This window comes from Drosophila suzukii, chromosome 3, assembly GCF_043229965.1.
Source record: "Drosophila suzukii chromosome 3, CBGP_Dsuzu_IsoJpt1.0, whole genome shotgun sequence".
NCBI lineage: Eukaryota > Metazoa > Arthropoda > Insecta > Diptera > Drosophilidae > Drosophila > Drosophila suzukii.
Window position 1 is genome coordinate 16,955,294 of NC_092082.1, and position 19,461 is coordinate 16,974,754.

The 19,461-nt window shown below is 44.4% G+C and overlaps 5 protein-coding genes across 8 annotated transcripts; 2 read left to right on the plus strand and 3 right to left on the minus strand.

The window, feature by feature from the left end:
• Window positions 1–7: 7 nt before the first annotated feature.
• On the plus strand, window positions 8–867 carry LOC108014685 (MRN complex-interacting protein). Its single transcript, XM_017080859.4, has 3 exons — window positions 8–116; window positions 184–271; window positions 334–867. Exons 1-3 carry the CDS (start codon window positions 66–68, stop codon window positions 693–695), a joined length of 501 nt encoding a protein of 166 aa, XP_016936348.4. The 5' UTR covers window positions 8–65; the 3' UTR covers window positions 696–867.
• Window positions 863–7,480, minus strand: Zn72D (Zinc-finger protein 72D). Of its 4 annotated transcripts, none has more exons than XM_036816521.3 (6): window positions 7,349–7,474; window positions 7,017–7,114; window positions 5,466–6,892; window positions 4,362–4,862; window positions 2,326–2,516; window positions 863–1,819 (listed from the first exon to the last, which is right to left on the minus strand). In XM_036816521.3, exons 3-6 carry the CDS (start codon window positions 6,871–6,873, stop codon window positions 1,244–1,246), a joined length of 2,676 nt encoding a protein of 891 aa, XP_036672416.3. In that variant the 5' UTR covers window positions 6,874–6,892; window positions 7,017–7,114; window positions 7,349–7,474; the 3' UTR covers window positions 863–1,243. The 4 variants fall into 4 exon arrangements, 2 of the variants coding, with proteins under 2 accessions (XP_036672416.3, XP_036672417.3); XR_005014328.3 differs by lacking the exon at window positions 863–1,819 and adding an exon at window positions 3,590–3,808 and having other exon boundaries at window positions 7,349–7,480; XR_005014329.3 differs by lacking the exon at window positions 863–1,819 and adding an exon at window positions 3,563–3,808 and having other exon boundaries at window positions 2,376–2,516; window positions 7,349–7,480.
• A 733-nt stretch (window positions 7,481–8,213) lies between these two features.
• ATPsynbetaL (ATP synthase, beta subunit-like) lies at window positions 8,214–10,937 on the minus strand. The gene is made up of 3 exons (XM_036816219.3): window positions 10,755–10,937; window positions 10,283–10,698; window positions 8,214–9,834 (listed from the first exon to the last, which is right to left on the minus strand). The coding sequence occupies exons 1-3, from the start codon at window positions 10,783–10,785 to the stop codon at window positions 8,353–8,355; spliced, it is 1,929 nt and encodes a 642-aa protein (XP_036672114.3). The 5' UTR covers window positions 10,786–10,937; the 3' UTR covers window positions 8,214–8,352.
• A 345-nt stretch (window positions 10,938–11,282) lies between these two features.
• On the plus strand, window positions 11,283–13,229 carry LOC108014634 (uncharacterized). The gene is made up of 4 exons (XM_017080796.4): window positions 11,283–12,133; window positions 12,195–12,471; window positions 12,532–12,725; window positions 12,793–13,229. The coding sequence occupies exons 1-4, from the start codon at window positions 11,310–11,312 to the stop codon at window positions 12,851–12,853; spliced, it is 1,356 nt and encodes a 451-aa protein (XP_016936285.4). The 5' UTR covers window positions 11,283–11,309; the 3' UTR covers window positions 12,854–13,229.
• ClC-c (chloride channel protein 3) lies at window positions 13,175–18,566 on the minus strand. The gene is made up of 10 exons (XM_036815205.3): window positions 18,128–18,566; window positions 17,087–17,465; window positions 16,101–16,267; window positions 15,845–16,048; window positions 15,157–15,789; window positions 14,882–15,099; window positions 14,257–14,817; window positions 14,036–14,199; window positions 13,769–13,982; window positions 13,175–13,705 (listed from the first exon to the last, which is right to left on the minus strand). Exons 1-10 carry the CDS (start codon window positions 18,212–18,214, stop codon window positions 13,615–13,617), a joined length of 2,718 nt encoding a protein of 905 aa, XP_036671100.3. The 5' UTR covers window positions 18,215–18,566; the 3' UTR covers window positions 13,175–13,614.
• Between the last annotated feature and the right edge of the window lie 895 nt (window positions 18,567–19,461).

Here is a 19,461-nt window from a genome sequence, read left to right on the forward strand (position 1 = left end):
CATGTTCCATCCCTGGTCATTCCTACGCGTCATTTAAATATATATTATTTCCTCCCGGCTTAAAGATGTCCCAGGAAATCCGTGTTTTACAATGCATTCAATGCAAAATGTACCAGGTAAGCACTATAGAACTATAGATAGCTCTATTAAAGCCTAATCCTATATAAAAACTCCTCCATTTAGGTGGACATTGTGAAGAAAGCGAACAAATGGCAATGTAAAATTTGCCGGCAGAAGCAGAATATGCTTAAGGAGTTCTTTAGGGGATCAGGTACTTATTTAAACCTAGTTTAAATTGAAAATCAAAATAATTGGAATTAATATCAATTTAAGGACCAGAATGCCGTGTCAAGGTGCAGCAGCTAAACTTGGAGCGTGGAGTGCAGGAGGAAAAACTGGAGGAGGATCTATTCCTCACAGCCCAGGAGCAACTGGATCAGAAGGAAAACAGCCTTGAAAAACAGAAGAGTACTCCCCAAAGGAAAACAAATAAGTGGGCAGACTATGTGGATGAACCCATTGAAATCCCACAGAAAACTGCAGTAGTACCTCCGAAAATCGATGAAAAGCAAGAGGAGCTTCCCATGAACTTCAATAGATCCAGGAACAAGGTATCAAGGTCTAATAAACGTCTTGCTGAAAGTCCGCAAACTGTCAATAAGAAAAGTTGCTCAAAATGGAACGATTTCCTTTAACATCTGTTATAAAACATTTCGATTATAGCACCTGTTAATTTGTAAGCCATTATTAATATAACCAGGTTCCAAAATACCTCCCCAAACTCTAAAATCCTAAGAACTACGATTTCTAAACTATTAAATGGATAAAACGTTTCTTTATTTCAATAAAAATAATTTGATCATTATAGTTGTTCATTACGTTTTATTAAAATCCGTTTCGTTCTTGTATTTATATATATGTTGTGTGTGAATCGTGTGGGGACCGAGATGTTCACATCATATCAAACAGAATACATTGCCCTCCGTTGCACTAATGCTACAAAAATACAAGTTGCATGATCCGCTAAGTATTGTAAGTTAAAGGGATGTTGTGTATAGGGGGTTAACTAATTGCCAATCGGGCAACATGTTGGACATGCTTGGCTCCACGTGTCCCAATTGGTTTGAATACTCGTGGAGAGATAAGAGTTGGTTATAGTTAAGTGGCGCTTGGGCGCGCGTTAATCTTGAGAGAAATCGTAATATTAGTAGCCGACTACGTGTATATAACCTAAATCCGCCGCCTAGGCGCTACCGGCAGTGGCCCCAGCGCCCTCCTTTTTGGCCACCTTCTCATCGGAGCCGGTCTCGTCGATGTCATTGGACTCGGTCTCGCCACCGGGTGCACCACCAGCCTTGCCCGACGACCTGCGTCGCTTGCGGTTGACGCGCCACGGACGCATGGGAAACTTCATGGCCGGCAGTGGCTCCATGCCGAGCACCTTGTATATCTGGCGGAAAGCAATGTAGCGCAGGAACAGCTGTGCCGACACAGTGAGATCCTCGCGTTCCTGCTTGGTTAAGTCCAGCAGGGCGTCGGTCGGGTCTTTCTCGCAGGGATCTAGCAGGCCAGGTCCATTGATCAAAAAGCCCGAGGACAAAGCCTCCATGATGCGGCGCATGCAGTCGCCGGGAGAGATTGGAAATCCAGCCGACGAGATCACCTTTTCCACGAGCAGCTCCAAGGACCACTGAGGCAGTGCCTGCCAGGAGGCTACGCGCTGGCACAAGTCCCTCAGTATGCGAATGACCATGACGCACGACTGCAGGCCAGTGGCACGGGCCTGGAACCACTTGGCATGTCGCAAGTCAGCCAAAGCCTGTAAAGAGTATTTAAAAGGTGTCAGGTTATTGGTTGAGGTATGGATTTGATGGATTTGATTCATCGTTTTTAAAGCAATAATTCTGTGTGATAAATATTTCGATATCGCGAAGAGCTTTCAAGATAAACGTGAAATTTTAGATACATTGTCATTGAATCATTTTTAAATGGCTGTACTAACTAAAAACTCTTTAAAAATCAAATTGAAATCAATTAAGAGTAGGTTTCTCAATGTCATGTTAACTTTTGACGTTAAATTAAAAAGCTTTTTCGAAAACATACAGTTTCTCAATATCTTAGTGTTTATCTGACCAAACATTCTTAACTAAATAAGTGTTCCAGTTAAATTGGTAATTTGTAACTTTTTAGCTAACTTTCTCTGACAGATAAGAACCTGCAACCTTAACATGACATTGAGAAAACGACTCTTAAACAAGACACTCAAGATCTTTGAACATGAATCTCCTATTATTATTGACCTATGACTTTGAAAAGGCTACTTACACGAAGACAGGGCTCTCGGGCCAAGTATTCAGCATCGCCTTCACCATCTTCGCTGGTGGAAACCTCTCCTGGATTGGTGTCTCGTAGCAAGGGCGAAGTGAGGGTTATTTTAACCGAGACAGACTCATCCAGCACGATTAGGGCGGCATCCTCAGCGTTGACCTCCACTCGATAATTGACCTGAATGTCGCCTGAAATCAAGAGAGCAAAAACACAAAATCTTACTAAGGGCATCTTTGAAGTAGGACTTAGTAACATCGAAATACTAGATTCGACTTGGAAAAAGAGACAAACATTGTGGGTGAAGCAAAATTCCAGTGTGGGCCCGCAAAATGCACGTACATTGTAAAATAGTGATTAGCAACAATACATAAGTATTGTTCAAATGGGGACTTGATGCACGGTATGAAAAGCACGAATAATGTTTGTTTCTTCCCACGATCCTCGTATTCGCTCGGGTCCCAGCAAACAGGAGATTCGATCGACTTGCGTGCTGGGATCGGTATGGTATCGGTATGGTATCTCCGTTTTGGGGTCTCGTAAACGGAATTGCAAGCTCGAGACTCGGACTCGGCGTCATCCACCCGTTGCAATTCCCCTTAGAGCGCGCACACTTCTGTTTAGTTACTGAATTTCGACTTGAATTATTTAACGGAATTGTTTGTTGGTTAGTTTAGTTTTGCATTAAAATATTGAACGAAATTTATGGCTGCGGGAAACGTTGACCAGACGTCTCTGTATTCAGTATTCTCCATTCACCGTGCGCAACGCAAATTTCGCTCGCAATTTTGACTTGCATTTATATATTGGAATTTTCTATATTGGACAATCAAGCTTGATACACACAATTCGACCGCATGGACATATATATGTATACGAGATAATATATTGTATAGATATATTTGCTTATGGTTTCGAGTAAAAGATGGAGGCGCCACACATCAGCGCTGCAATTTTGGGCTCTAGCACTTGCATCTCGTGTGTGGATCAATCGCATATTGCTTCTTGGCGTGCTGTTGTGTGGTTCAACTTCATGGCCAGGCCAAAAAAGGACTTTATTTACACAAAGTTTTGATCATCCGGAGGCGGAAACAAGCGCGCGCAAACTTTGTATAAATATATTCCTTTGGTTTCGAATTTCAGTTGGTTAAGAGTTTTGGTTTTGGTTGTGGTTTTGATTGTTCATCAAGGAGACCACACCACACCACATGATTAGACTGCAGGAGGCTGGACTGACTTGTGGCACCGAGTCCGCGCTTGTTACCGTGACGATCCGCTGGTGGTGATTGGAGTGGAGTGGAGCGGAGAGCAGCAGCAGCAGCCGAGCGGGAGGAGGAGCAACCTGGGAGGGCTGGGCTGGGCTGAGCTACAGCTACAGCTACAGACGGCTAACTGAACGACACACTCTAGACTCAAGACACACGGAGCTTCTAGGCTAAGGCTCAAGGCTCGAGGCTCGAAACTTATCCTGCAGAGAGAGAAGCTGAAAACGGCAAATACGGTTTTTATTCGCAATTAGTTGCTATGTTGGCTGGGGCGTTGGGCGCGGTTTGGCGGGCGTGGCAATCTATATCCACCGCAACAACAGGGCTCAACTCCTAGTTGTCCTAGTTTCTATGTACAATAATTTGATTTAATTTAATTTGATTTGATTTGATTTGCTGACTTTTTCCACACAAATTGCCCGTCGAACGTGAACGTAATGAATAGCGAATATGAGTTGCGTTCATCTTGCATCTTGAGCGCTCCGAAAATCGTTTTTTGCTCTTTTTTTTGTAGTTTTAGTTGACTAGTTAAAGCCGCTTCCAATTTGGCCAAATTCAACTGCGCTGGTCAGTGTGAAATTGGCCAAGCTAAGAACGTATGTATTTGTTTTGATTCAGTGATTCAGTGATGCTTTTCAGCCGCATTTATCACTCAAGCCATTTCTCTGGAAAAAGTTTTCATCTGATCCTCTCAATAGGACAACCGAAATGTCATTCAAGAATATAGGGCTATGCAATAACTACGATGGCAGCTGCCTCATCTCAACTTACCTGCCACCTCCTTAAGTTTGTCGGGCAGCACATTGGCCACACGCTGCAGGAGACCCGCCGTTGGCTTCTCCGCACAGAGGACAACCAATTCGACGGCGTTGTCGCCGTGAAGCAGCAGCCCCTTGGCCAGGTAACCGACTCGCATAACTCCCTTTAGGATGCGCACCACATTGCCACCGTTGTCGGCATCCTTGTGGAACGAGAAGATCTGGTTGTCGCGTCCATCCTTCTCCGACGACTTGTCGCCCTTGTCCTTCTTGTTAGACGCTCCGGCATCGCTGGGCTGCTCCGCCAGGGCATCGGAGACCAGTTTCAGGGCCCGCTCAGTGTGCGAGACGATGCGCTGGATGGTTTGCAGCTCCTCCTCCTTGGGATAGATCTCGGCGTGACGCGCTATGGCGTGGCGATCGTCGGTGCTCTCCGGGCGGCGCACATTTCCGCCGGGCATCATGCCAAAGTGCGGCGGCGGTCCATTGCCCATGCGACCGAAGCGCTGGGCACCTGCGAAAAGAGCATATCAAACATATTTGTGCTTATTATAATCAGCCATGATCTTAATTACAAATTCCATTTAAATGCCGGAAAACAATTAAGGTTGAAATTCCGCTTTACAGATTAATGATTCAAGTTAAGAAAGTTTGACTGGTGGGTATCCTTTCTTATTAAAATATTAAATTTATGTCTATAAAATAAGTAAAATATTCAAACATTGGTATACATCTTGATCAAGAAGCTGGGATAGCAAAAGCACATTAAAAACAATTTTAAAAATCTAAATGTGTCTTCCGAATAGTATAATCGAGATAATCGAGATAGTATAATAGAGATATGTGAAAGAGTATGTTATCCAAGCATTCAATTTCTTTAAAATGGAAGTCAAATAAGCACGACTAATTGGTTAAAAATTGGGATGTTACTTGAACTTAAATTAAATTAATCAATTGAAGTTAGACCCCGGTAAAGTAGTTACGTAACTAAACCACCTTATTTAATATTTACGACTTGCCCTGCAAATGATGCTACGTATTCCTTCAATAGGGGTGGTTTATAACTGGTTTAACTGGAGCACTGACCCACCCCAAAGAATATTGTGTGCGAACTCACCTCCAAAACTGCGGGACATCCAGTTGTTGTAGTCATACTCCTCGTTGTACTGGCGGTTGCGCTGCTCCTCCCAGTAGCTGCCGTCGTGATCTTCGCCGCCACGATGCGAGGACATCATGGCCCGGTTGGCACGGGCCTCGGCCAGACGACGCTGGCGCGGAGTGGGCTTGAAGTCCACCACCAGGTCGGGCTGCACCTTGCGCTTGTACTGCAAGCGATGGCGGCGGCCCTTCATGTGCATCTCTTTGGCGTTGGGGTCGTTGAACTTGCAGTCGCACAGCTTGCAGTTGAAGCTCAGTATCTTGCCCTCCTCATCTTTGACCTCCTCGATATACTCGCCGCCCACCGGCTTAATATTGTCCGTGTTCTCGCCCAACGAATCGTCCAGATTATCATCAAGGTCTCCAGCTGCATCGCTTTCGTTCGAGCCGCCGTCAGTCTTAGCAGCGCTAGCAGCAGCTCCTGCTGATCCGCCAGCCCCAGCAGCGGCGGGCACAAAGTTAATCTTGCCCATCTTCTTGGGCTCCTCGGAGGGAATGGGTTTGCCGAGCTTCTGGTGCAGCTTGACCACCTTCTGGTGCTTGGCTCCGCGCACATGGGCGGCATAGGCATCGGTGCCCGTGCAGGTCACGTCGCACAGCTCGCAATGGTAATTATTGCCACGATTCTGAGTGGTACTGGTGGCACTGGCGGACATCTTTAGCGAGGCCTCGCGCTTCTTGTGCTTCTGTCCCTCGAGATGCTCCCGATAGGTCTGCGGTCCGGCGCACGAGATCTTGCACACCTCGCAGTAGTGCAGCTGCTGTGGGCGTGGCGGTGCCTTGGGACGCATGCCCCTCAGAGCCGGAGCACCGGGAATGTTCGGTCCCATCTTGCGCTGATACCAGTTATTGGCGCCGCCATTTGGCTTCTGGTTGGGATGATGCTGCTGGGCCACATACATGCTGGCGGCATTGTAGAGGGCCGTATCATAGCCGTAATTGTTGCCCGACGGCGGAGCCGTGCTAGGGGGCTTGGGTCCACCATTCGACTTGTCCATCTTGCCCTTGTTGACCTGGTTCTTGACTGGCGGAGCCGAGTAATGCGTCTTGCTGACCGAGGCTGTCGAACCGGAGGCGTTGTAGCTGGCCGACGATTGCTGATAGAATGTTTTGGTGGCATCGTACGATTGCATGGCACTGCGGTAGTCGCCGTAGCCACCGTACCCCCCTGCCCCTGGGCCCGAGGAGGCGCCAGCGCCTGCTCCTGCTGCTCCGCCGCCATAGCCACCCTGTCCGGCGGCCACGGCGGCGTTCTGATAGGCAGCCGCGTTCGCGTAGGTGGCGTTGGTTACCGCCGGGTACGAGACCTGGCCAGTATTGTACTGGGTGCCGCCGTAGTTGAACCCAGCGTAGTTGTTGTTGGCCATTGTCGTCGTCGTCGGTGTGCTGCAATTATTACGGAAATCGAATTTGTTTGACAATCTGTTTGCGCTTTACCATTTGCATTTGCATTTGTGCTATTGCTAACCCCCCTCCAAAATAACATACTATAAAGAGGTGCTCTACTTACATTAGCTATCCTAGCCGACTGTCAATATTTATGCGACTTCGAAATGCGGTTTAAGCCGGGAATTTATATGTGCTTTCCGCGTAATAGCCTGTTTATAGCTGTAAATGCAAAGTGGTCTTAGTCACGTCATGTTGAAAAAGGAGCGCCCCCTCCATTTTCCCGTCCATTTTTTCCCATTCGCTTTTCTCTATCGATTTTTACCCTGCACCTTTGGACGCACTTTTCGCGTGATTAGCCTGCATGCAATGTAGCACACGTGGATAACCCCTTCTAGCAGCACTTTTGGCACAGATTGCACATGTTCTGGGGACAGTTATTGTAATTTTAATTACCTCAATTCGTTGAAATGAAAATTTCCTCTCGTGCGATATGCGCCGGCAATAATTTATGGCTACCGGAATATCGGGAAAGTAGCTATCGATTGTTTGACAGTTCAAGAAATACCAGTATATACCAAAAATACCAAACATGTCACGAAATTTGTGGAACGGTTGGGATCTTGTGATTTCTTGTGATTTTTTCCCACTGACCACATCTTGCCATGTAATTTTTAAATGGGGACTTTAACTGCTTATTTGCTATGCTCTTTTTTTTATAGAACACTGTAAGAAATTATTTATTGTAAGTATTTTTAGAAATTGTTGACTTTGGGAGTGATTTACCTTTTAATCCCCCAATCTTTCTTTGACTACGCCCCTGGCTTTCGAAAATCGGGGTAACGAAGTTTTTAATTATTGTTAAGAAAACATATTCCTCAATATCATATTTTCACTCTGATCCAGGCGACAGGGGGTTTTAGGAGAAATTTTGAAAACCTTGTGCATTATTCAGCAAACATATGACAGATAAATGTAAAGAAAAGCTTCCATTGGCTTCCATAAATTTATTATTGGCTTATTCTTCGATTAACACACATCTTTGATACAGTTTTTATACTTAAGTTGACATATTGCTGAGACACACGCGACCTTCCTCTGCTGATGCTCATTCTACAGAAAAATGTTATGCAACAGATTAACTGATCTGCTATAAATAGGGCTGCCAATCTTCAATCCTACATAAATATTAAATAATGGTTGTTATGGAAATTTTTAAAGAACGCTTTTAGTTTATAATAAAAGCACGAAAACAAAAATAATTTCGTGGAATAAAAAAAAAAAAAAATTAAGTTGTATACAAAAATATTTTATAAATTTTAGCTTAAGTAGGGTTTATTGGGAATATGTTCCTTTTCCGATTATAAAATTACAAACGTAATATTTTTTTGTGTACTTAGTAAAACTAATCTTAAATTAGACGTTTACTAATTTTTCCCATGTGGAATCACCATGCGAATTTACTTGTCCTTCTTTTCCGGATCCTTTGACTTGTCGTCCTTCGACTTGTCATCCTTGGACTCTTCCTTTTTGGCTTCTTCCGGCTTGGCCTCCATTTTGTCCTTATCCTCCTTCTTAGCTTCACCCTCCTTCTTAGCCTCGCCCTCCTTCTCCTTGCCGGCCTCGCCCTTCGGCGGTGGAGGAGCATCCCCAGACATACTGGCGGCCAGTTGGGTGGCCTTGGCCAGGACCTCCTCCGCATCCCCTACCATGTAGAAGGCGATCTCCGGTATGTCGTCGTAATCCCCATTCAAAAGCCTCTTGAAGCCCTCCACACACTTCTCCACGGGCACCAACTTGCCCGGGTGACCGGTAAAGATCTCAGCCACTTGGAAAGGCTGCGAGAGGAAGCGCTGCATCTTGCGGGCCCTGGCCACCGTTAACTTATCGTCCTCAGACAACTCGTCCATGCCCAGGATGGCGATAATGTCCTGGAGCGACTTGTAGGCCTGAAGAGTCTTCTGAACTGCACGGGCCACATTGTAGTGCTCTTCGCCAACAACGTCCGGATCGAGGATGCGGGACGACGAGTCCAAGGGATCCACAGCCGGATAGATGCCCAACTCGGCAATGGGGCGAGAAAGGACGGTGGTGGCATCCAAATGCGAAAAGGTAGCCGCCGGAGCGGGATCACTGAGATCATCGGCGGGCACGTAGACAGCCTGAACGGATGTGATGGAACCGTTGCGGGTGCTGGTGATCCGCTCCTGCATGGTGCCCATGTCGGTTCCCAAAGTTGGCTGATAGCCCACAGCCGAAGGAATGCGTCCGAGCAGGGCCGACACCTCCGATCCCGCCTGAGTGAACCGGAAAATATTATCAATAAAGAGCAGCACATCCTGGCCGTCAACATCGCGGAAATACTCGGCGATGGTCAAGCCCGTGAGGACCACGCGGGAACGGGCACCTGGCGGCTCGTTCATCTGGCCAAAGACCAGCACCACCTTCGAGGAATCATCCTCCGTTGAAATAACCTTGGACTCTATCATCTCGTGGTACAAGTCATTCCCCTCACGTGTTCGCTCTCCAGCGCCCACAAACACGGAGTAACCGCCATGGGACTTGGCTATGTTGTTGATCAGCTCCATGATGAGCACAGTCTTGCCCACGCCGGCTCCTCCAAACAGACCGATCTTGCCGCCTTTGACGTAGGGAGCCAGCAGATCGATCACCTTGATGCCAGTGACCAGGATCTCAGGCTTCACGCTCAGATCGGTCAGTTCCGGGGCTTCGTTGTGGATGAAGGAGTAGTAATCAGACTTGATCTCGCCGCGATCGTCGATGGGATCGCCCACGACGTTGAGGATACGACCCAAGACGGCCTTGCCCACCGCTACACGGATGGGATAGCCCGTGTCGATGACCGGCTGACCACGCCGGAGTCCCTCGGTGGAGTCCATGGCCACGCAGCGCACGATGTTGTTGCCTAGGTGGTGGAAAACCTATGCAGAAAAAAGTGTATTTTAGTTTATTCATATTTTTTACAACTTAATTCAATTTCAAGGATTTAAAATTGATTATTTTTATAATTACAAACTAATTGTTGTTGTATTAACTTAAATTTTTAAGTTTATTTAGATTTAAAAATAACAGTTTTTAAAAAATTTTGAAATATAAAAAATTTTGAAATAAAAAAATATTGAACTTACCTTACGGAGACCATGTTTAAATTAAAAAAAATATTAACTTATGACTAAATAATACAACAGGAATAATAGTAAATACTATTAGTTTACTACATTTTCATATCATGTACTAAGATTTTAAAAATAATATAACAGTTTTTAACAAATTTTGAAAAATATAAAATTTTGAAATAAAAAAATATTGAACATACCCCACGCAGACCGGGTTTAAAATTCAAGAAAAAAAAATTAACTTATGACTTACCTCCAGCACCAAGTTGTCGATAGGAGCATCCTGCACCTTGAGGGCATTGAGCACCTCGGGAACTTCCTCCTCGAAGTACACATCGATGACGGGACCGATGACAGCATGGATAACTCCCTTACGACCCTTGCTCTCCAGAACCTTGCCTCCGCTGCCCGACTTCTCCTCCTCACACTCATCCTTCTCCTTAACCTCACATTCATCCTTGTTCTTGACCAGCTCGGCGTCCGTCTTGCAAACGTCCTTTGGCTCAGGCTCGCATTCATCACTGGATTTGTCTTTATCCTTATCATCCCAAAGCGATGAGGATCCGTGTAAGAAACGGGCATGCTTTGGAAAATGGGTAAAATTACCCATCTGGGTTCCCCCCTGAACACCCTTAGCCTGGCCAATCTTCAGGCCGATCCGTGCGCAGGCTGCCGTGGTTTCTTTTTTTCAGAAAAAGCTAAGCTAGTAATCGGCATTTTCTTACCTGTGGCCGCTTTAGTAAATGTCCCTATCATTTTTATTAAGGTTTTTTCGTTTTGCTTCTTAAACGTCTTAGCTGCAAATAATTTTTGCTTGTAATGGCTTGTAATTCCGTTGACAGATGACAAGAAAGCCTACTAAAGTTAATTTCTTAAAATTTACCATGGGGATTTTTACGGGTTTTCTGGGTTTGGGTTGTCACCTATTTTAGTGCAAGACGATTGGTTTTCTAACACTTTTCGTCTATATTTCAAAAAGAGTTAAAAAAAATGTATTTTCAAGTTTCTTCAGGTGTTTTGGTTTTTGTTATAACTTTACCAGATTTATATTACCAATCCAAAATTTCTTTCAAATGAATAATCGTGTATGAATAAAAAAAGGAAATTTTAAAAAAACAACGTATTAATTTCATAAATTCATAAAAAAATAAAAGTAGATTGGATTCAAAACCGATCTTAAGATAGATTCCCTACTTTTAAGGGTTGAATCATGGTGTTACCTAGGTTACTGATAGCCGATTGCTGAAGCCCAAACATTAGTGCTCGTAAGCTCATGGAAAATGGACGTACTATCGCATTACAGCTCACCCGTTGTTGAATTTCCGGCTACCCAACCGTTGGAGAAGCAGTACGCCCTGGTGGACAACTGCACGGGCACCGATCCACCGCCTCCCAGCAAGGATGCAACCACGGGAACGCAGGAGAAGTTGCATGTGGCCACACAAACGGAGCAACGACTCGTTAGCAGCAAGGATGTGGAATACGACGAAAGAGCTTTGGCCAAGTGGTTACGCCAAATATGTCCAATGATAGAGCGGGAGCTAATGAATCCCACTCCTCTGATGGAGGATCTGGCAATGATCCAGTGCCGGTTGGAGGAGGAGCTGCAGGTGTTCACCTATCAGAAGCTGGCAATGGGTGGGGTGGAAAACTCGCAGGGACTGGCCATCTGGCTCTGTGTCCACACAAACAATGCTCCTGCTCTGGTGGCCACCACGGTGGCTCCCCATGATGACTGGTGCGAGCACGTGGATCAGCAGCTCAAGCTGTTCGTCCCCCAAAGAATGTCCAATGGCAACCTGGTCATCTACGCCGAGGCCAAAACTTTGCCCTTGAAATCATGCCTCCGAAGTCTGTGCACAAATCCCTTCAACAAGAACATGTTCGCGGGTTCCACCATGGATGGAGAGCTCTTCGTTTGGTTATATGAACAGGCGAGGGGTGCCGATTCCAGCATAGATATAAAACAGCTCTACGGTGTATCCTCCACACAGGGAGCTGCAATTGCTCTCGACTGGCCAAGGGAACAGCTCCTGATGGCTTGCTATGCTAATGGCAGTGTTAGACAATGGGATTTGAGCAGAAAGATGACTCTGAATTGGGAGTAAGGACAATTAGGATTTAAAACAGTTGGTTGTTTTGTAACATTTAATGTTTTTCACTAGGTACTCCCTTCCCGCCACCGTTACCTCGGAGCCCACAGCTTTGGTGGCCCTTGGGGTAGATGATTTTGTGCTGGGCACTAACGACGGTGGCGTCTACCGTTGCTGGAGCACTGGTCGTCAAGCGGCAGCCACCAAGCAGATCCAATTGCTGGCCCTTAGGCGACATCGTTTTATGGTCTCCACGCTGCTCCGAACAGAGATGGAAGGCAAGCAGTTCGTCCTCAGCTGCGATCTGAGTGGTCAGGCGTTCTATCACGACATGCGACTTGTGGATGAGGTAGTTACATGACCAACATGACATTGAGGGACTTTAAACATTATTTCTACTACTGAACAGGATATGGCCCAATTGATAGTCCAGATCCCACTGCCATTCAAGAACGTGATAGCTTGCAGTCGGGATGGAAACATCATCTACTGCCCAGGCAATGATGGAGCTCTTGAATACTACCGGGTGAGTGATGGAGCCCATGCCCATGTCAGAGGAGGTCTTCGGGGCAAAGGCAGCCTTATCAAAAGTAGCGACAATGGGTAAGCTAAATACATTAACAATAAAATTAGTTGGAATAAATTAAATCATACATTAATTGTCTTACAGTCGCTGGTTAATTACCGGCCTCTATGGAGATGAGTTCCAGATTTTCTACGTGGAGTATTAAAGAGCCACTTCGGTTTTGTTCTCAGTTTGGAAATAATATATCTTATATTTGCATGACTGCTTATGTCAATATGTACGGTTTCATCTTCTCTTAGGGTTGCTATTTACACGAGTTTATTTTAAAATTTCTCAGATCTCTAACAAATACCACATGTAAATATAGACTATATATTGTATAAACAAGAGTTTTTTCTCTGTGTATAATTTCGAACAAAATGCAAAAATATATGAAATATTGCGTAAAATAAGACTGTTTTTTTCGAGGATCTCGTTAAAACGGCGCTTGTATCAAAAGGATTCATAAAATAAAATTGTATCTATCTCAACTACTAATCATTCCATAGTGTACACTCTTTATCAGGCTCGAAGGCTAGAAAGTAACATATAAAAATAATATGTGGTGTGTAGAAAAAGGTGTTACAATGACATAATTACAAAATGGCAATAAATACAAATCTTTTATAACCATTTGCCTAGAGTAAAATAAATTATACAATTAACATTAACGAGATATATAAATATATAATAGAACTGCACACAATTTTGCTAAATCTCTCACGCTCGAACGTCTGATCCTAACTGTCCTAATCACGCGATTCCACTCTAATCCACTTCAGTCCGATTTGCATCCACACTTTCAACTTTTCACTTAAGCTTAGATTGCAATCTGCACTTTGCACATATCAAATATTTTTTGTTGCGATAGTTCACATAATAATAACTAGAAGCAGCGCTCGCCCAGCTTCTGATTTGCAGATAAATTCAGTTGAAGAGCACCGTGTTTGGGTCTTCATTATCCATCTGCTTTACATGGCGCAGCACATCTTTCTTGGTAATTACTCCGAGTAGGCGACTGCAATGAAATGTATATTAGATAACTTATAACTGGTTTAATAGCAATTACTAAGAAACGTACCCATTGTGTGTCACCAATGTTTGGCGAAGTCCTAGCTTTCGGAACATGTCCACTACCGTTTCCATGGGCGTTTGATCCGTCACTGTTATAGGAGCCATGTCCAAGATCTTTTTCAGTTTAAGCGGCTGGGGTCCCAGATTTTGAATGGGTTGGGTCGAGGTAAATAATACTATAGAGCTGCTGCTGATTCCCTCAATCAGACGCTTGGCGTTGCCTGAGAAAAGATGGTGTTAATGGAAAATAAGATTGGAACTAGGCAAGACCCACCTATGGCCAAGTTAAGATCCCTGCGCAGCACAAAGCCCACCAAATATTGATTCTCCCTGGACACCACCACTGGATATCCATTGTGTTCGGTTTCTTTTAGCAGGTTCTCCACATCGTCTACCGTCATGGAGTCTTGGGTGATGACATTCAAGGTTTCATTGCGCCTGAAAAGGAGTATTTGTTAGTTTGAATCGGAAATATATAATATATATAATACTCACTTGGGCTGCATCACATCCGCTGCCAGTGTTGTGTGCGCAAATTCCTCCTTGCTGTCTAGGAACGGATAACCATTCAGCGCTATGTGCGCATCGTAGATGCCCTGTCTGCCCAGAGCGTCGCCCACCCACTTGGAGGCCATGGCAGCTGCCATCAGAGGTACAATGTACCGCACTCCACCCGTCAGCTCAAACATGATCACCACCAGAGAGACGGTCATGCGAGTGACACCTCCCAGCACAGCTGCTGCTCCCACGACCGCATACAATCCGGGCGTAATGAGATTGCTGTCCGCACACTCGCCCGTAAAGAACCAGATGTTGGGATAGCTGTATGCAAATTGTTCCACGCCGATTCCCACAATGCGACCCATGATGGCTCCCAGCAGGAGGGACGGAATAAACAGACCAGCCGGCACTTTCATGCCAAATGTAAAGATAGTGAGGGCCAGTTTGAGTATAAAGGTAAGCATCAGCAGCCAAATGGAGCTGTAGACACCGGGACCTGGTTCCGTAACCTCGATGATGGTGTTGCCCGTCGTGATATTCATGCGCTTGTAGTCGCTAAAAAAAATAGAAAACAGTGACATAGATTTTCGATTTACGAAGTCTTATTTCATAAACTAACCATAAGGGATTGGTGACATCGCCGGGTGAGCACTTGCTGACCAAGAGGAATATCAGTTCATTCATGTTCATGCGGGTAAATGGGTTGGGGTAGCAAATAATGCCGGTGACCAGGGTGACGAAGAGCACTTCCATGACGGGGTACTGGCCCAGCTTGCTAAACTTCCTGTAGCGGCACCACCACAAATTGGCCTTAATAAAGAATGTTCCAATAACACCCTGTAAATTGAAGCATGTTAATAAAGTATTGTTTTTGAAAAATCATAACGAACTTACTCCCATAATCCCCAGGAACACAAAAGGAATGAGTTCAAAGAAGATCCAGGGCTTGTTGTACTCAACGAAAAAGAGCACGGAATGCTCGTTGCCAAAGGGAGTCAGAGATCTCAGGACGAAAGCAGCAATCAGCGCACAAAAGAAGGAGCGCCACAGCGTCTTTAGGGGGAAGTAGTAGGAAACTTCCTCCAGCGAGAACAGAACTCCTCCGATCGGTGCTCCGAAGGCCACAGAGACACCTGCTGCTGCTGCTGCCGAAAGAATCTCACGCTTCTTGGCCTCATTTCGACCGTACTTTGGGAATACGTGCGAGAATATGTTTCCAATACAGCTGGCAATGTGGACCATAGGTCCCTCCTTGCCCAAAGTGAGGCCAGCGGAAACAGACAGCATTAGGCCCACTGATTTGATCAGCAGCGTCCATTTTCCCAGATAGCCGCGTATAATAAAGCCCGACAAGATGGTCTTTATCTCCGGTATACCTGATCCGCAAGCATATGGCGCAAACATGCGCACTAGTGAGGCGCTGAGCGAGGCGAATAGCAAGGCCCACAGCACATACCAGATGTAAGCGACGATATATGGTCCGGTGCCATTGCGATCCAGGCCAAATATCTCAGGCCAGGTTTTCCACTGTAAAAGAAAGTTGTTTTAGTGTCTTATTTCTAAGAAAAGTAATCGCACTCACAGTCGAGCAGTTGCCTTCCTCAAACACCGACTGTTTGGCCGGATAGCAGCATTGTTCCCGGTTAAACCAGAAGGCGGGTGGGCAGATGCCATGCTTAAGATCCGACATCCAACTGGCTCCAATGTCCACCATACCCGCCACACAACCCGCGGCTATGCCGACGAGCAGAACGCATAGCCAGCCAGATCCGGCATCAATCGAGCCCTGAAAGAATATAGTTGATCAAGTGTTTCATAGTGATATAGTGGAATCTTACCTTTATCAGATCCCACAGGGAGTCCTGTCGCTTCTTCACTATATAGCGATGTCGCATTCGGTCGCGGGCAATGTCCCGCTGCCAATCGATGGTGTGAAAATCTTCGTACTGTCCAATGCCAGGAATATCATCTTGTACATCCGAGGAACCATAGAAGGACAGTGCTCCTACGGCAAGAAAAAAGAATACAATAAGCATTTTTAGTTGACAATTTTGGCTCTGGTTTACATTGTCTAGATTGAGTGGGATATAACTTGATTAATTTAATTTTAATGGTCAAAGTCCATAGAGAAAATAATAATTCTAAGCATTTTACTTTGTTTATAAGTATGTTAACAGAAAAACCATAGACTTTTATAACCTTACTTAAATGCCATATAAGTGATTGTTTATTATTGGCAGTAATATGTATTTTTGACACGCAAATCTGTATATTTTATATGATTACGACAATGTAAACACCACTCATTTTTTCGCTTTAATAAAGTTAGATATTACTAAAGATATTTATCGTTTTAGCGTATCGTTAACATCATAATTATTCAATGATTGCAACCCACATCACACATGAGAATTAGTATTTACCCAACAAATACAATGCATTCATTTTCAATCGAATAAATAATTCCCAATAGAAATGCCAGCTGGTTGTTTAGACAGCTCAGTGATTATTACGCCAAATAGTCATCACGTGTACAAACTATAGTTCTGTGATTCTTGTTTATATATCATGAATTTAACTGGTACTCAACCAGTGTCTCCACAATTATGCACATGTCTGTATGCTAATGATCGTTCGAATTAATTGAATTGCCCAGAGAGCGAGTACAGCTGTGTGCCACGCCACCGAAAACTGGGAACTGGCAACTGGGAGCCGGCGACGAGGCGAGGTGACGTCGCCTTACTCATATGATCATGATCTTGATTAACACCGCAGACAGTGACAGTGGACGCTTTACGCAATGGATCTTTCTCTCTGAACTCACCGTCCATGGGATCGCCGAAGGCACTGTGAGTTGGCACATGCTGGTGGTGAAGCTGGTGCATTGTCCGCTGATTGTGATGATTGCCACCGCCGCCACCGCCGCCACCGCCACCTCCACCGCCACCCAAGTGTCCGAAATCTCTTTCGGTGTCCGATTCGGTGGCCGTTTCCCGGTGATAGCCACTGCTGCTTCCTCCTCCGCCACCGCCACCAATCACATCACCCGGACTGGAGCGCGGTGTGATGTCGATCATGTCCTCGTCGTCGGTGCCCGCCGCCGTCAGCGAGGTGGTCAGTTTGGAGTGCTGGGCCAGCGGGTGATCTCGAAAAGATCCGTCTAGGTCACTGTCGCCGCCAGCTCCGTTTGTGTGGCCGTTCGACTGAAAAAAGCGCAAAATAACGAAAAGCTATGAGGTATGGTTTGTGGATTTGGAGAGGTAGAACCTAGCGCTTTGTTTACCCATCGTCTGTGATAAGATTAAGATCTCGGACAATGCGTGATAGTTAAAATAATACATCTGAGCGTATGAATTACATATGGCAGCATTTCCGCCCCCTTATGCCAGATGTTACTGAGTAGTTTTGTAGAATACTAGTGTAATCAGGCCCTTATCCGGGGTGCTTCAAAAGTCTCTTCCAAAGTCATACTTATTTCGTTGGAATTGAAGAGATTGGTACACTACTTGCCAATCCGGTCTAAAACTTATAAAATAAAGCGATAAATAAAAAATTAGTATGCTTTTTTTGAAGAAAATAACTTTGGATAAACCCTGAGATGTCTAAAATTATATATCTTGTTGTTTTATATAGCTATTCTCAGAAAAAGCAGTAACGAAACCTTATATTACATTTAAAATAAATAATTTGTAGCACTTTTTGAAAGTTCGTAAGTAATGATCGGATATATGATTCAGAACTCGTATTCCCCAACCATATTTATCTAAAATTAACCAAAATTCCATTGTTTTAGCCGTCGTCTTTTGTGCTGCGTAGGTGTTTTGGGAAATCCCCATGGGTCTGGTCTATCACGTACGGTGCGTACCTTTTTCATGACCGTTTGGTAGGCGGTTATGTAGCTGTTGCCCTCCGCAGCGGCCTCCCTGCTGCCCTTTAGCGGAAACTTTTCCATCGCTCGATCCTGAGATCCCGCGGGAATGGTTCTCTAGGCTACCAAAACTGGGGGTTCCTTTTTGCGTTGCAGTGGAGTCCCAAAAAGCAGAGCAGCGGCAGCGCAGTTGCAGCGCAGCAAGCGCACGTCACTAAGTACAAACACACAAACAGTTGTCCGTTGGGCGAATCACCAATCACTTTCTTTCCATTTCACTCGGCCCGCGGATGTAAACTCGTTTCAATTGGCATTGAGATGGCTCGAACAGGTATTTGATCGATTATATAGTAAACATTACATTGGCAAAGTGCTTACTTTTGTGTGCTATGCGAATATTTTATTTTTTATTTGCAAAAATGCAGTGTGACCAGAGGGGCGAGGCAACGAAATCCTGAATTTATAGCCGGATTGCATAGTCACTTTATTGTGAATTCACATTATTTTTAATAGGGTGTTAAAAACGGATATTATTAAATAACATTTTATAAATTAATTTATATAAGGTTTAATCGCAAAAAACGTTTTTAGTAAAAAGGAAAAATACCGATTCCTATCAATACTAGCACTATTTTTTGGAGCAATGGCGCGCCTGCATTTGGCGCACTTTTTAAAAATATTGTTTGTTGCAGCCCTGAAAACTAAACCAAAATATTTAAATAGATCGCTAAATATAATTGAACTTACTTAAAATTGGGCACATGATTAAAAATAAAATGATGTACAAATTACGCTAGGATACGCTATAAGATATAGCTATATGATTTGGATCGAATTAGATAGGTGGTATTGTTAAAAATATTGGATAGAAGTTTTAACTAATTGCCCATCACATTTAAAGTTAAATGTTGATATAGAAATTCATTACATGAACAAATTCTTCAAGAAAAGGCTTTCTTTTTTCCCCATTATAAGCCTACACCCACCTAAAATAGGGTTTAAACCAGGTTATTGTTTTTGTTGTGCATGTCTTTTATAATTTTATTGAGTACAATATGTATATGGAACATTCCGCTTGCGAGCACGACGCACTCGGAAATGCTTTTATCAAATTACATCAAGTAGTTAGTAAAATCATATAAGTTAAATCTCGTCAACTCGGTTTTTGCATTTAGCTAGCGCTCTGTTTATGCTCTCAGCAATATCAATCCGCCTACCGACATGGGGATTAGACTAAGTTTAGTAAACATTTAGTAAGCGTCATTATATTAATGTGAATACAATTCTGGCAGCCAATCCTTGGCTGCTATTTTCATCAGTTCGGGACGATT

Coding starts and splice junctions, on each gene's coding strand:
- LOC108014685 (XM_017080859.4), top strand. CDS start 66: ATGTCCCAGGAAATCCGTGTTTTACAATGCATTCAATGCAAAATGTAC. Junction 117..183: donor TTCAATGCAAAATGTACCAG/GTAAGCACTATA, acceptor TCCTCCATTTAG/GTGGACATTGTGAAGAAAGC. Junction 272..333: donor GGAGTTCTTTAGGGGATCAG/GTACTTATTTAA, acceptor TATCAATTTAAG/GACCAGAATGCCGTGTCAAG.
- Zn72D (XM_036816521.3), bottom strand. CDS start 6,873: ATGGCCAACAACAACTACGCTGGGTTCAACTACGGCGGCACCCAGTAC. Junction 4,863..5,465: donor GATGTCCCGCAGTTTTGGAG/GTGAGTTCGCAC, acceptor CTCTTTTCGCAG/GTGCCCAGCGCTTCGGTCGC. Junction 2,517..4,361: donor CAAACTTAAGGAGGTGGCAG/GTAAGTTGAGAT, acceptor TCTTGATTTCAG/GCGACATTCAGGTCAATTAT.
- ATPsynbetaL (XM_036816219.3), bottom strand. CDS start 10,785: ATGATAGGGACATTTACTAAAGCGGCCACAG. Junction 10,699..10,754: donor ATTTACTAAAGCGGCCACAG/GTAAGAAAATGC, acceptor AAACCACGGCAG/CCTGCGCACGGATCGGCCTG. Junction 9,835..10,282: donor TCGACAACTTGGTGCTGGAG/GTAAGTCATAAG, acceptor TTTTCTGCATAG/GTTTTCCACCACCTAGGCAA.
- LOC108014634 (XM_017080796.4), top strand. CDS start 11,310: ATGGACGTACTATCGCATTACAGCTCACCCGTTGTTGAATTTCCGGCT. Junction 12,134..12,194: donor AAGATGACTCTGAATTGGGA/GTAAGGACAATT, acceptor GTTTTTCACTAG/GTACTCCCTTCCCGCCACCG. Junction 12,726..12,792: donor ATCAAAAGTAGCGACAATGG/GTAAGCTAAATA, acceptor ATTGTCTTACAG/TCGCTGGTTAATTACCGGCC.
- ClC-c (XM_036815205.3), bottom strand. CDS start 18,214: ATGGAAAAGTTTCCGCTAAAGGGCAGCAGGGAGGCCGCTGCGGAGGGC. Junction 17,466..18,127: donor ACCAAACGGTCATGAAAAAG/GTACGCACCGTA, acceptor CGCTTTTTTCAG/TCGAACGGCCACACAAACGG. Junction 15,790..15,844: donor AGGAAGGCAACTGCTCGACT/GTGAGTGCGATT, acceptor TTTCTTTTACAG/TGGAAAACCTGGCCTGAGAT.